Source organism: Vicugna pacos, chromosome X (genome assembly GCF_048564905.1).
Source record: "Vicugna pacos chromosome X, VicPac4, whole genome shotgun sequence".
NCBI classification, from domain to species: domain Eukaryota; kingdom Metazoa; phylum Chordata; class Mammalia; order Artiodactyla; family Camelidae; genus Vicugna; species Vicugna pacos.
Genome location: NC_133023.1, coordinates 14,893,283 through 14,908,629, shown reverse-complemented (window position 1 = coordinate 14,908,629; position 15,347 = coordinate 14,893,283). Strand labels below are relative to the sequence as shown.

General features: G+C 48.8%; 1 protein-coding gene across 9 annotated transcripts in view; it reads left to right on the top strand.

Moving 5' to 3' along the window:
* The first annotated feature begins 408 nt into the window (after positions 1-408).
* The window catches only part of MAP7D2 (MAP7 domain containing 2), a 91,280-nt gene continuing 76,341 nt past the window's right edge, over positions 409-15,347 (top strand). The window contains exon 1 of one of the 9 annotated variants that reach the window (XM_072955800.1): positions 409-614. In XM_072955800.1, coding sequence (XP_072811901.1) covers positions 488-614 — 127 coding nt within the window. In that variant the 5' untranslated portion in view covers positions 409-487. The other 8 variants (XM_031673293.2, XM_031673292.2, XM_072955809.1 and 5 more) reach the window with 8 other exon arrangements.

The following is a 15,347-nucleotide window of genomic DNA, read 5'->3' as shown; positions in this document are numbered from 1 at the left end:
GTGTTCATACACTGAAGATGTGTGTGCAGTGTGAGAAATTACATCTTATGTGAATAACGGTGTGAGTGTATGCACTGTGGGGAGGGTGTTTACACTGGTGTGTGCACGCTGTGTGCGCATGCTGCGTGTAAGCACTGCACGAGGAACTGTGTGCAGGCCGTGTGTGCATGCGTGCTGTGGGAGGACCAGCGTACCCATCGAATGTGTGGGCGCGCCGTGAGAACTAGTGCGCACGTTGCATGTGCACGCCGGGTACAAGTGCTGTGTGAGGACCAGTGTGCGTATTGCAAAAGCGCTAGGTGTACGCCTGCCGCGTGAGGACCCCCAGTGTGCACCTCGCGTGTGCACGAGGTGCGCGTGCGCGGCGTTAGAACCGGTGCGCACATCGCACGTGCACGCTGCCGGGGGACGCGTGCGGGCGCGTGCGGGTCCGGTGCGGCGCGGCGACCCGGGCAGTGCGCCTGTGCGGCCGGCGCATCCTGATCCGATGGAGCGCGGTGGCGGCTGCGGGGCGGCAGCCGGGACGGAGGGGAGTACGCGGGCCCTCCCGCTCCCCGGGAAGATGGCCGAACCGGGCGCGGTGCGGACTTCGCCGCCCAACCACCGGCCTTCAGGTAGGGCTCCCGGGCTGCGGCGGGCGCGGGGGGCGGGGTGGGCCCCGCGAGGCCACGCTTCTGGAGCGCGCGAGCGTGGGGGCGGGGCGGGGCGCGACGCCGAGCTGGGCTAAAGTCCTTTCCCTCCGCCCGGGGGTCGGCTGGGCGCGGGGTCTCAAGGCCGCGCCCCTCGCGGGGCCGGAGGCACGGTTTCCTCTCAGGTGGCCTGAGTGAGTGGTTGCGCTTGGGGGTGGCTTAAGGTGGGTGGCCAGCGTGTTTGGCGTGGGGGCCCGGGGCCACGCTGGATGCCCCGGGGGCCCGGCCTCTCCTCCGGGAGCATCCGGCTTAGGGGGCACGGGGTCGAACCGAGCGGACGCGGGGGGTCGCCGGGGCCTGCGCGCCCGCCCACTCTGCTTGGGCACCACGCGCGAGCGGCAGCTGGTGCTTCGCAGCGTCCCCGGGGGGCAGAACCGGCGCGTCCCCCACTGGCGGGGGCGCCCGGGTTCCCCTGCCGCCCGCTTGCGCTCCCGGAGGCCGCGGCTGCGCTGCCCAGGGGTCCGGCCGGGCCGCGGCCCCTCGCGTGGTAGCGCGATGGATGAGCCCCCCAGCCCTCGAGGCTGCAGCTGCCGGGACCTAAGGGGGGACGGTCCCCAGACTGGCTGCCCAGAAACGAGCGAAGCAGGGGGAGATTTTGAGGACGTTTGGCAGAATCTTAGATAAGCTGGTCTCGCATCTTCCAACGCTCTGTAAAGTGGTTGCAGGTAGTGCGGGGGTGTAAGCAACGTGGAAACCGATTTCATGTTTTCCTGGCAACACCTTTTTTTTTTTTTAAGTTAATGTGAGCTATTTTTAAAACGTTTTTTTTTACTGCAGTATAACACGCATATCACAAAAGCGCACAGATCTTAAGTATACGATTTGAAGAATTAGCACATAGTGAGGATCTGCGTGTTTTATATAAAGTGAACCAAGGAAGGGGAGGAAATCAAGGGAAATGTTCTTTAATCACTTAAAACATGCTTTTTAAGAGCAGGGGGTGGTATTGTCGATTGGGCCTTCGTTCGCATCACTCAAAGGAGGATGAGGTGACTTCAGTCCTTCCCAGTTCGCGTTTTACGTCATGCATTGTTTTTAAAAGCAGAATTTAACATATCACAGGATCGTGATATAAATACTATAAATATGCCCTTCTGCTTTCATCCTTTTTGCTTGAGAAACTCGACTGCGCTTACTAGGGAAGAATCCAAAACCTGTCCATCAGAACCAGCACTGGGGGAGGGGGACCTGGTAGAATAAAACATTGGATATGGGAGGTTGTTGAAGTTAACATTTTTATTTGGTCAGGAGTTTAAGTAATAAGTTATTTAGATGTTTTAGAGGCAGGGAGGCGCTATCTGGTTGAGCCTGTGATTTAGCTGTGGTATTTCAATATATTTGAAGGAACTTAACTGTGCATTCTTATTAAGTTCTAGTTGGAAACTTAATTGTAGATAAATAGCTTAAAGTTATTTTCTTTCATTTGAAATCAGAAATACAGAAAAGCATGTTGTGTGAAGATTTAAAACATCTAATAAAGTTCTCCGTGCATTAGGGTTGGTGAGGAAAAATTGGAACATTCAATTTAGGTGCCAGGTAGTACCATGGTTTGTTCTTTTGTGGGTTTTGTGAGGCCAGGTACTTAGAAAAATAATTAATGTTCAGAAAAGTCTTGATTATTGAGATTTTATTATAATCCACCCTGATATTGATTATTCTTGGTCTCGCAAGGCCTTATCATTGGGGACCCATTCCTAATGAGAGTCAACATGCATTTCTTGGGGGTCAACCATTGTTCCTGAGCTTGTGCTGAGTGCTGTGAGGGCCAGAAAAGACGGAGAGGCCTGAGATGTGTAGGCTCGCCAACAATTTCATGGTGACACAGGTGGAGATGTGAGGGGTGGCAGACGGCTTTCCTGGGAGCTGTTGTAGAAGGTTGCAGGGGAGCGCCTCTGGTTTTCTCTAGCAACAGGTTCTTCTGATACTGAAATCCTGTGCATTTTTTCCCATTACCCACCAGTGTTGTTTTCTTTCATTCCTTTAATTACCCCTGGAATGGAAATTACCAAATGTACTGTCATTTTTAGTGCTTGTATTAACATGCCACAGTATAAGGAATGAGGAGCAAGCGCCTGTTGCTTGGATTTGCTGAGCTACCTTTAGATGGCAGGTGGAATCACCCAATCTCACCTGTCAGACTGCCTCGGTGTCACACGGGTCCTGTCATCCCGGCAGCCTGAAATGCCCCCTTCTCCCCTTTTCCCTTTGGGCATTCGCTTCCTCTAGGTTCCTCTCCGCCTGAATTAAGGAGCTTCCTCTGACCTGTGCCTGTGGCACCTGCAGGGAAGCACTCTTCTTATTCTCCCTGTGTTACATTAATCTTCCAGTCGCTGTTGCAGACGTTCATCGGGTGCCCACTGTAAGCAGGACCCTGTGCTGGTAGCTACTGCTTTCGCTTGAGCTCAGTAGATTGAAGTCCAGACTGTCTGAGTGTGAGTGCCACCTCTCCTCTTCCTGCTGTCTCACCTCAGGGAAGCTATTTGATGTCTCTTAGCTTCAGTTTTCTCACCTTTAAAATGGGCTTGAGGACAACATGGGGGGATAGAAGCACTGCTTTGAGGATGAAGGAATTACTATCTATAAAGCAGTGCCTGACACACAGGAAGTGCTCAAGCTGGTTAGCATCATCCCTTCTATTAGATCGTTGGCTTGAGGGCAAGGCCTGTGTCCAGGTCACACATGCCTCCCGCAGTGCCGCCTGGTGGAGAGAGTGGCTGGATGGTCATCCTACTCCTCCTCAGAGTTTTTGCACACAGTAGGTCTGTAGCTGATGTTTGACAATTGCATCATGCTGGGAGCAGCTACACTGGAGTGAGAGGTCACTAAATACTCGTGAGTTGGATTAAAGAAGTATGTCGGTGGAGGAGTTTGAGATAGTGGAACTACAAAGTATGTTTCCTGAGGCCTGCTGTTGAGCTTTCCAGTGCATTCTGCCCTTAAATACTGTTCACTGAGTTGAATTCATTTGCCCATCATTCCCTAGTGGAGGGAATTGCTTTGAGGTGAGATGAGGTTCCCTGCTGTCCTTCAACCTGCCTGTCTTCCATCCCCTACGCTAGATCAGGAGAATGTAGGGGTACACACTAGCAGTTCAGGAAAGCCTCCCCCAGGAGCCAAAGTAGGATGGCGCTGAGTAGGAAAGACTGAGAGTAGGTCCCCAAGAAATCAAGTTCTTCATCCTTTCTCAAAGTTGCATTTAAAACCATTCTTGAACACTTTAGTCCTAAAACTGCTTGGACCTAAAAAGATCCAAATTGAGTTTGTGCTTGTGTCCTAACATCCTGAGTCCCTCTGACAGTGGAAGGGACCTCCAGGTCAGGAAAGAAAGACACAAAGTTGTATTTGGTCTGGGTCTTCTGTCTTTGTTGAGTTCTGGCACTGTAGGACTTGAACTTGGCAGGACCTTCGGGGCAAACTCCTGAAAGTCGGTGTGACCATCAGCTGTTTCTTTTCTGATGTCCTGACCCTGGTGACACAACTGGTCAAAGTCTATCAATTCTATTTCGAACCCTTCTCCACAATTAAAGGATGTTTTCTTCTCATCCAGATATCCCATCTTCTGCAGTGGTTCGTTTTTTAAAAGAACATCTTGCCTTGTGTAGTAATTATACTGATTGATTTATAAAACAGGGTGTGAAGGGTTGATTTGGGCAGGCAAGAGGGGGATTTCTGGTGGATGCTGGTAAATAGCCTAGTGGGCTTTGTTGGGAGGATTCAACAAAATATAACTCGTAATGGGCTCAGCACAGTGAGGGCTCACAGGGCAGCTGGTATGATGATGCTTATGATGATATTGCCTGGTTTAGGGGTGCCGTCCATGTGCTGAGTTGACTCTGGGAGCAATTGGAGGGCTTGAAAACTTTGCATGGCCCTTCCCACCAGCCTCTTTTGAATTAATTACACCAGAAGAAGGAAAAGGCGATGGCTGAGGGTGGCTGGCCTTGGGGTGTTGTGGTTCAGAATTGCTTACCACCCACTTCACATCTAAGGTCCACCTTGGAATGTGGAGTCCGCTGGCTCAGCACCTGAGGGTCTGGGGCCGGCCGGGCTTCAGGATGCCCCCACCTACCTCTGACATCTGTCTGCATGTCGGCCTTGATCTGCTCTGCTCCTAGGAAGCATTTGCTTTCCTCTTGCCTAGAAAGTTTTCCTCTTTTAAAGAACCTTGTGATTAGCGGAGTTCAGATTGTGATTTAAGTGAAAGGAAAACAGGTATGAGTGGGCCACACACGTACAGAGGGTTTGTGGGAACGGCAGTCACACCACGTGTCTGTGATCCCTCGGATGGCAGGACTGTCCCCTGGGTACATAGCTCTTGGCTGGCGCCGGGTTCATGCACTACCTGAAGAGAACTGCTTTTCCACTCCATGCCTGGCATCTTGTAGCCCCAAGACAACCCTGTGGAATGCTTCTTGCTCCTTTGTCATCTCAGCCTCTTAAGTTTACCCTCCCTTTGCCTGTTTGTATAATGATAGCTTTATTGAGACAGCGTTCACATAGCAGACATTTCACCCATTTAAAATGCACAATTCAGCGGTTGTCAGTATGTTTACACAGTTGTACAGTCATCACCACGGTCGATCTTAGGCCATTTTCATCACCCTGCAGAGAAGGCCCCTGCCCAGCAGCCGGCGTTCCCCATCCCCCCTCGCCGCCCGCTCCCCGGGCCCAGGCGGCCACCCCTCTCCGCTGTCTCTGGAAACCTCTCGGCTTCTGCCGTGGCGGACTTGGTGCGCACGTACGGTGTGGTTGCCCGCAAGTCCGCAGGTGGGCCTCCAGTAGCGTGGGTTTAGAAGCCGTCACTCTGCGCGCTCCGGCCTTCGGGTCCAGTGCTCGCTCTCGCTGCACAGCCTCGTCTCTTCGCCGCCTCAGCATCCGCCGCTCGTGGCCTGCAGGGCCCTCCGAACCTGCCTGGAACCTTCCAGGCAGTCTGTAGCTACATCCTGCACACGCCTTCCTTTCAGCTCCTCCTGGTTGAGCTTTCTCTGCCAAGCACCATTGGGAGCCCTTGTCGTGCGTTATTTGCTTGATTGCTCGCAGCCACCCTCTGTACTCTTTTTATTCTCATTTTAGCGATGCTGCCATTATCTAGTCCTGTGTATCACAACACCGTGAACTTAGCTGTTTCTCACCGTCCAGGGGGTTGGTTGGGCTCAGTTGAGTGGTTCTTGCGCTCGGTGTGCTGTCAGCTGGGAGTCCGGCTGGGCCTCTCCGGTCCGGGCGTCTCCGCAGGGAGCGTGTCCCGCACCGCCTCACGGTGTGGCGGCTGTGCTTCAGGAGCCAGGAAGCGGAAGCTGCTGCTTCTCTGGAGGCCTGGGCTTAGAAGTCCTGGAACGTCCCTTCTGCTGCATGTGGTGGTCACAGCAAGTCACAAAGCCAGCCCAGATTCAAGGAGAGGGAAGGTAGATTGCACTTCTTGAGGTGAGGCGTGGTAAGCGCCTGCTGGGAGGGGAGGAGTCTCCCTTTTTGGAGATTCTCTACTATAACAAGTAAGGACATTGAAATTAAGAGAGGTTAAGTAAGTTGCTCAAGGTCACACAGTAAGTGGCAAGCCAGGACTCACACCTAAGTGTGTCTGACCCCCAAATTAAGTCTTTTTAACTTCTGTGCCTTCCCAGCTAGATTACAACAAACTCCTTTTGCACATGGGTCGTGCCTCCCATGTTTTCTGTACTCCTTTCAAGATCTGTGTCACTACTGTTGATCCACATTTTATAAGGGTCTTGTGTGCCTTTTCCTTAGTACACAGTTATTTTTCTCCCCAAAGGTAGCAAGGTCCCTCATTTCTTCGAAGTACAGCAACAATTTTATCAAAAGAAATGCTTAGAGGAAGAGAAGTTCCATTAACAGAATTGCTGTTTAACCCACCGTCCTCTCTTTGCTAGCTTTTATGTTGGGTTCTGGAAGATCTCAGTAAGCTGTCCTCTACTAGGGCACTGCGTTGGCTGTGACTGAGGATTGCAGCTCTTGGATCATCACTCTGGAAGGCCCGTGGGAGATGCTCTTTAACTCTAGACCAGTGTGTCTTTGGTGAAACTCTGGTGAAGGACCAGTTTGAGTTTTTTCCTTTAATTTCCAATGTTGACCAATATCTTGTTACAATATTGTTTAAAAGACTTACTGGGAAAATAAAATATACAAGACATGGAAAATACAGGTCCCAATTTTTAAATATCAGATTAGATATTAGATTCCAAGTGATGAATGGATATCAGATTAGTGTCAAATTGCTGTGTTTCTAAGTCCGTGCTGTCAATTTATGTCCTTACTGTGGATGACAACGAACAATAAGGAGAGTGGCCCCTGTCCACAGGCCACACCCTGAACAGGTCTGCCCAGGGCCAGCATCTCCCAAAGGGTGTGGTACACAAGAGGGTTTTAGGTTACACATGGGCAAACTTATCTTTTCAATTTTGGATTAATAATCCTGTGGATTCTTTCATTGTATTGTAAAAATACAACTAGTACATGAAGCTAATTTCATGAATATTTTTAGAATAAATAAAAAATGAAAAAAACTCAATTTAAAGAAAACTACTAAATAATAGTGTAGATTGGTGCTGGCTAATACAAACACAATGCTAGCTGCCTATATAATCCTAAATTTTCTAATAGCTGCACTAAAAAAGTAAAAAGGAATAGATGAATTAATATAATAATACAAATTTTAACCCAGTATATCTAAAATATTGTCATTTCAACATGTAATTAATATAAAGAATGTTAATAGAGATCTCTCTCTATTCTTTGCACCAAGTCTTCCAAAACGAGTGTGGCGTTAGCATTTCCAGCACATCTCTATTTGGACTAGTCACATTTCAAGTGCTCAGCAGCCAGCTGTGGCTCATGGCTGGCGTATTGGACATCGATCATCTCAAGCATTTCCATAATGGCAGAAAGTTCTGTTGGTCTAGAATGAGCCGGGTGGTCACAAAGGGCACCGTGATACTGAGTGCAGTCACCGTGCTGCCGAGTGTGGTATGAAGAACAAGAGTTTACGCTGTGGTGTTCAGTCCATCCTTGAGCTCTTGTGTGGGTGTGCTTGGTGGAAGTGGAAAGACTCTTTGATCAAAAGGTCTCCCCTGCAATACAGCAGCCGGGCTGGACCTTGTGCTTTCCCTGGCGTGGGCAGGTGCTGAGACCCTCGCACACGTGGTTTTCTCGGGGACCTGACAGGCTGTGGAAAGGGGGTGGGCTTGACTTGGTGGTAAATGTTGGGCTGTTATTGAGGGAAAGGGGGTATAATGCTGATGGAACAGTGAGTGGGGGAGAGAGCAGTGTTCGCCAGCTCAGGCTCCCTCAGGTTCAGTGTCAGGTGCAGTGGGGAAGCCCCTCTGCGGTGTGGGTTCTGCCGGGCTGGGTTAGGATGGCTTTGTGGGGGCACGTCTGGTCATTTCCCCCCAAGGCTAGTGTCGTGCCTTCCTAGCGCCCTTCTCTGGTTGTGCTCAACAGGTTCCAGTTGGCTGACAAGACAGACCCCCTAACTCTGGGGACCACATTATTGGATAGTTCCAGTAAATTCAACGGCTGGTCCTACCTCCCTGTCTTAGGTTCAGTTCTGGGAGAGAGCTGGCACTGGCTTTAGGGGAACTTGCTGGGCAGGGCCAGTTAACCAGCAGGACGGGTCCCTGCCCAGACTGAGCTGTCCTCCCCCTCCTGAGCAGTTGGTCTGTTTTCACCTTTGACGCCGAGTCTTTAAGAGTTAACTGTTGGTTTAGCAAGTCAACCAGTGTGCAACCCCAGTTGCTGTGGTAGACCTATTGGATTAACTTCCTTTTTAGCTCCATTTTTCTATCCCTACTCTTGGTTTTCTCTTTTTCGCCCATTTTTTGTATTTATTTCTGCTGTATTTTATATAAACAGAAGGAGGGAGAGAGGAGGGCATAAGATGAATACCTGAAATAAATAAATACAGAGCAGGAGAGTTTTTCCTTGCAGCTTGAGTTTTTCATCAGGCACTGCAAGGCCTTTTTAAGCAGTGCTCTGTGTCTTTGTTTCAAAACAACACCCTAATATGTGCCCTTAACTTCAAATAACCATCTGAATTGTAAACTGGGCAAAACAGGATTCTTCTGCTGTGCTCATTTTTAAAAACACCCCCCCCAAACACACACATACACACACAGGATTCCTGTCTGTTCTCTTCCCGTTGCACATAGGTCGCATTTTCAGCTTTCCACTTACTAGAGAGGCAGCTGTCCTTGTGCATGGAGCTAGTGTCCCCTCTTAGCAGATTTTACTCTTCTCTGTTCTATTAACTGTGTGTGTTCAGTTTTCTTGAGCACCAGTCAAGGGTGACGGTTGTGAAATATTATGACAGCCTTCAGTGGAAGCTTTCCGTGCACTTGGATAGTTTTTCCCCCAGTATAGTTATGTGTTGTGAACAAAATTTAACAGGGATCATTTTCATTAGCTAGGTAACCAATATTATTTAAGCAGATTTAGTTTCATATTTTAAAAAATTACTGATTCTAATTGCAGTTTTCTTCCTGCAAAACGTGCTCCTGCTTTCCTTTTCCCCGCTCCTCACTCACCTAAATTTCCCCTTCACTGGATTTTTTCTTCAGTCACGAATTATTTCTAAAGAATAATTGCTTCTTATTAATGGTCCATTAATTTCTACATATCCCTAATCTTCTAGACCGAGATTAACTCTTTTTATAGCAGAACAGTCAGGAGAGCAGAGTGGACTGTCTCACTCTACTCTGTTCAGCTTTCATTTCTCTAACTTGTCTTTTACTTTCTTTCCGTTTTGACTGAGAGACCCACAAGGACCCAGTGCCTTTCTACTAAGGAGTGTGGAATGTCCTTTGTGGTGCATAATTTTATCTTTGTTAGTTAAAAATTAAAAGGATTCTTGCCACTTTTGTAAAGATGTGTAAAGATGATGTGTAAAGGTGTGTAAAGATGATTTCAGAGTGAGTGCCTTTTATGATCAGGCCAGTTCAAGCGGGAGGTACCATACACAGAGCCGTCCAATAGAAAACTGTTCTGTTCTACTTCTCTTCCAAATGGTAGCCACCTGCCACGTGTGGTTACTGAGTGCTGGAGTTTTCATTGTATCTGATTTTAAATGATTTAAATTTAAATAGCCACATGGTAGTGGTTTCTGAATTGGGCTGTGCAGTTAACTAGATGTTAACTGACCTTGCCAGATGGGATCAGAAATGAAGAGTGCATTTTGGGTCTCATACCAGTTGCTTCAGACCTATCTGTTCTTGGTTTCTCCCTTACAAGCTCTGGTATTTGGTACTTCTCATTCACCCCCTCTCAGGTGTGCTCAGGCCACCAGGAACAGAACCGGCCCTTAGCTCCTGTGGTTCATATCAGGCCTCTAGGGCCATGGTAGAACCTACTAGCCAAGACTGACTTCTGGCTCCTGGTGGCCCTGGGGTACCCTCTCTGTCTCTGCCTCAGGTTTGGTCATATAACTTGGTTGGAGGAGAAACCAGGTTGACTTAGAAGGCATTACCAGATCATTAGATGAAACCATGAGCTGTGCAGGGTTTGGGTGCGCCATGTGGAGAACTTTTCCACCAAGAGGTTGGCAGGGACTGAGAGTGCAGGCCGAGGCCAGGGAACTCCGCGGTGGGAGGGCGTTGAGCACCACCGCTGAATGGATCACGTTCCCTCTTTGCTAGGACGTGCTCACGAAAGTACATGAGCCTCCGCTCTGTTGTCCACCCTGCTCCTCACAACTCTGGCCTCACGTGTGGCCCGTGGAGGAACTCAGCTGCTTGTGAGTGAGATAGTACACTAGGTAATCTGATCAGTGCTTTCCAGCTCTGAGATACTGTGATCCTCCAGTGCCGACCCAGGAGGCAGAGGGAAGGGTAGTCCGCTTAACTAACAGACTTACCAGCCTTCCATTCCCCTCCCCCTCCACCATTTCAACCAAGACAGGGAGGCTTCTGCCTCCGTCTCTCATGACCCCATCCACATTGCCAGTGCCTGGGTCAGACTCTGTCATCTCAGGCCTGACCATTATCATGAGAGCCTTAGGGATCTCTGTCCAGGTCACCCGCCCTGGCTGGATCCATCATGTCACTCTCTTGCTTAACCTTCTCTGGTGTCTGCCTCGCACAAGCACAGTCTTAACTGCTGCTGGGGTTTCCCAGGTTGGATGTGTTGGGATGGGGCTCCCGCTTGCCCCTCCAGCCCCCTCTCTCTGGCCACTGATTGCCCCTAGCCGGGAGTGTCAATCAAACTCTACATCCGCTAGCGCCTCGCTGCCCATGTGCGTGTTCTTCCCTGTGTCCAGAACTCCCTTCCTCGCGGAGTCTGCCACGTTCACCCTTCAGTACTTGGCTCACACCTCACCTCTTCCCTGAAGCCTTTCCCAACCACACACACTTTCGGTGGGCTTTTGTTTCTCTTCCATTTCCATCACAGTGTTGATAACACTAATTCAGGTAGATCAAGTCATGTGCAAATAAACTTGGGGTTGACGTTTGGAAACTGAAGTGCACAGATCTTAAGCGTACAGTCTGATGAATGTTTACATATATACCCATGTAACCAACACCCAGATCAAGAAACTAAACATTTCCAGCACCCAGAAGTCTCCCTTGTGTCTCCTCCTAGACAGCACCCCCCAAAGGTGACCATTGTTCTCGCCTCTTTTCACTGTAGATTAGTTTTGCTTGTTTTGAGCTTCACTAAAATAGTTTTATAGTATGCACATTTTTACTGCAGCAAAATACACATGACATAAACTTGACCATTTTAGCCATTTTAAATGTACAGTTCAGTGGCATTAAGTACATTCATGTTGTACAGCCATCACCACCATCCATCTCCAGAACTCATCAAGTATATGCTTTTTTTGTGTCTGTTTTTTTTTTCCTCAAACTTATGTCTTTAAGATTCACCCATATTTCAGTTATCAGTGGGTCATTTCTTTTTATTTCTGAGTAATTCTGCATTGTGACTATACATACTACAATTTGTTTTATCCATTCCCTTGCTGATGGACAATTGGGTTATTTCCAGTTTTGTATTCTTTTAACTAAAACTGCTATGAACGTACTTGTACACATCTCTTGGTGCCCATACACAGGCATTTTTGTTGCATACATACCTAGGAGTTGAATGACTGGGTCAGAAGGTAGGCATATGTTCGGCTTTAGCAGATAGAGCCAAATTGGAAGTAGTTCCCTATTGCTGTTATAACAAATTACTACAAATTTAATGGCTTATAGCAACATGAATTTATTATCTTAAAATTTGGAAAGCCAGGAGTGCTAAAATCAAGGTGTTGGCAACGCCCTACTGGAGGCTCTAGGGGAGAATCCAATTCCTTGCCCCCTCCAGCTGCTAGAGGCTGCCTGCATCCCTTGGCTCATGACCCCTTCCTCCATCGTCAGGGCCAGCAGCATAGCATCGTAGTTTTTCTCTCCAACTTCTGCTTCCATTGTCACATCTCTTCCCGCTTACTCAAACTTTCCTATCTTCCTTGTGATTACATGCAGCCCACCTGGAAAGTCCTGGCTAATCTCTCCATCTCAAGAGTCTTAACTGAATTACAGCTGCAAAGACCTTTTTGTCATAAAAGGTTTTCACAGGTTCCAGGGATTAGAACATGGACATCTCTGGAGGTCCGTTGTTCTGCCCACCATTTTCTATCCTGAGAGTTCCAGTTCTTCCTTAGTCTTAGTCTTTGTCAGTCCTTGGTGTTTTTAATTGTAGCCACTCTGGAGGGGGATGAGGGACACATCCATGGCTGCCTCCCCCAGGCAGTGTGTCCTCCTCTGCTCTGATATAGATGTATTGTAACTTATCAGTATTATATTATAAATATTTGTTTATATGCCTCTGTCCTCGCCAAACCATACACTTCTTCATGAGACAAGTCATATAGTAGCTGGTTCAATAAATGCTCACTGAATGGTAAGTAATAACTGAGGGCAGTTTTCAGCAGAGAAGCAAGCAGAGCTCAAGGTTTAAGTGAAAGCCTGTGCTTACAATCCCATCTCTGGCTCAAGGTAGGTTTTTCTCCCAAATAAAAACAGGACCAGAGCAAAGAACCTGGTTTCTGGTTTTATAGCTTCTGCACACTGTTCTTTCCCAAGGTAGTTAATCTATAAGTGAGTAATGCCCTAGAAGGAGATTTGGGCCTCGACTCCTGAGGGCGTTGGTTGGAAATGACTTCACTGTGTATGTAAATGAGAGAGGGAGATGCAGTTCCGGAAGGCAGGCTTCTGGGGCGTCTGATCTTGGACCTTTTGCGGAGACTCGGGTTTTCCTTTTCCCTGGACTCTGCTCATGTAGCAGCACACTGCAGCTTCTCGCTCGTGGAAGGAAGGACCTTCCAAGGTAAGTAGAGCTTTCTTGATCTCAGGGAATGTCGTGTGTGTGCACTGAGAGCTGCCTTGGAAACTTGAGGCCGGGATTTCTGAGGAAGGTGAAGGCAGAGTAGAAATGAATTAGCCATGTCCCTGGACACAGCGGGGTGGGCGCACATGGCTTGGCACCAGGGAGACAGATCTGGAAGGTAAGGTTAGTGTTAGACAAAAGGTAGGCAGGACTGTGGCTTCCTTTGGAAACATCCTGATGTGAGTGACCACTTTCTGAGCTGTAGCTTGTTCCCCACTCTGCTTGGCTGGGTGCACACCTGGTTTCAGAAGGGCTGTCGGGTTTCGAGCCCTCAGTCTTATCTTTCCAGGCCGCCGAGGTGTTGGCTGCGTTCCCATGGCTTGGCGTTACTTTGACCCTCTGGGGTGTGGCGTGTGCATGAGGAACTTTGCCCTTGATGTGGCAGAGGACTTTTTTGGCCCTTATGGGGAAAGCTGTCTGTCATTGAGTAAGACCTGACTGGTCAGCACTTGGATTATAAAGGATTGGGTCTTTTGAGAAAAATACTATCTCAGGGTAGGAGTTACCATGACAGGCCTCTGCCAGGGTGACTGAGCCTTGTTAAAGACATGCTGACAGAGTCACAGCTTTGGTGTGACTGATATGGAAACAGGGCAGCCATGCCAGTGGGGGGCACGCCTGGACCCTGAGTGGGGTGACTGCTCCCCATGCCAGGAGGCTTGGGACGGCTGAATCAGGCCGTGGCCCTGTGTTTATGGAGTCCCAGTGACTTCCTGGATGTCCTCATCTCTCTGCCTGCTGCGGAGAAAGTCAGGTGGCTGCATGCCTGCCGAGAACCGTCCCTCTGAGACTCGGACCCTGCTCCCTCTCTGCTCCTCGTTACCTTGGACCCAGGAGGCTGAGAGCTTGGCCCTTGGGAATCCTCCTCTGCAGACCCCAGGCTTGGGGGCCCCAAGACTGGGGCGAGCTGCCGCGCAGGCAGGTGCGCGGTAACTCTTCCCAGGGCCTTCTCTTGGTCTCTGTTCATACAGACCTCTCGCCTCGAAATGCCTCTCCTCCTGCTGTGCCTCCGAGGACAGGCCGCACGCCCGCTCAGCGGCCTTTCCGCAAAGCGTCCCAGTCTCCGTAAGGAGACACAGGGCAGGGTCTTCTGTGGGACCCACTTCCTTAAGCCCGCCTAACAGGACTTGGCATCTGGCTTTTACTCCGGGACATTAGGGTTTCCCTTCTCTAACCTTTTGCACAAATTGTCCGTAGTATAGCCTCTTCACCTCTTTCTTCAGTTGAGAATTTACTGATGAGATGTCACCTCACATCTGTCAGGATGGCTTTCATCCAAAAAACAGAAAACAAATGCTGGTGAGGACATGGAGAAATTGGAATGGTTGTGCACTCTTGGCGGGAATGCAAAATGGCACAGCCACTATGGAAAACGGTATGGAGGTCCCTCAAAACATTAAAATAGAGCTACCATATGATCCAGCAATTCTACTTCTGGGTATCTATCCAAAAGAATTGAAATAAAAAATCTCAAAGAGCTATTAATGCTATTCACAGTCGCTAAAATGTGGAAAGAACCTAAATGTCCGTGGACAAATGATTGGCTAAAGAAAATGCGGTATATACATACAACGGAATAGTATCCAGCCTTAAAGAAGGACATTGTGCAATATGCGACGACATGGATGGCCCCTGAGGGTATTATGCTGAGCGAAATAAGCCAAATACTGCGTGATTCCACTGACATGAGGGTATCCCAAATAGTCACATTCATAACATCAGAGGGTAGAATGGTGGTTGCCAGGGCTGAGGGGAAATGGGGAGTTACTAGTCAATGGACATAAAGTTTCAGTTAAACAGGATGAATACGTTCTAGAGATCTGCTGTACCACACTGTGCTGACAGTTGACAGTACTGTATTGTACATGGAAAAGTTTATTAACAGTGTAAATATCATGTTACTTGTTCTTACCACAATAGAATAAAATTTTAAAAATAAAAAAAATTTTAAAGAATATACTGCTTAAGACCTTAATCTAATGAGATACTGGCGTGGCCACTAACTAGCTGTGGGGCCATGGGTTAGTTTATTGGTCTCTTCTAGCCTCAGGTTCTTGACTTACGACGAAATGGGGCTAATAACAGAGACTCCTCACAGGGTTGACAGGAGGATTATATGAGGTAGGCACAGGAAGCGCTTAGCGCGGCGTCTCGCACGTAACTGTGCTCCATGAGATCGGGGGTGTCGTCGTCGTCATCTGTGCACTGAGTACAAGGCCGAGACCAGATGTCTGGGCGGAAAAACTTTTTTTCTACGTAATATGCATTTGTATCAGTATACTA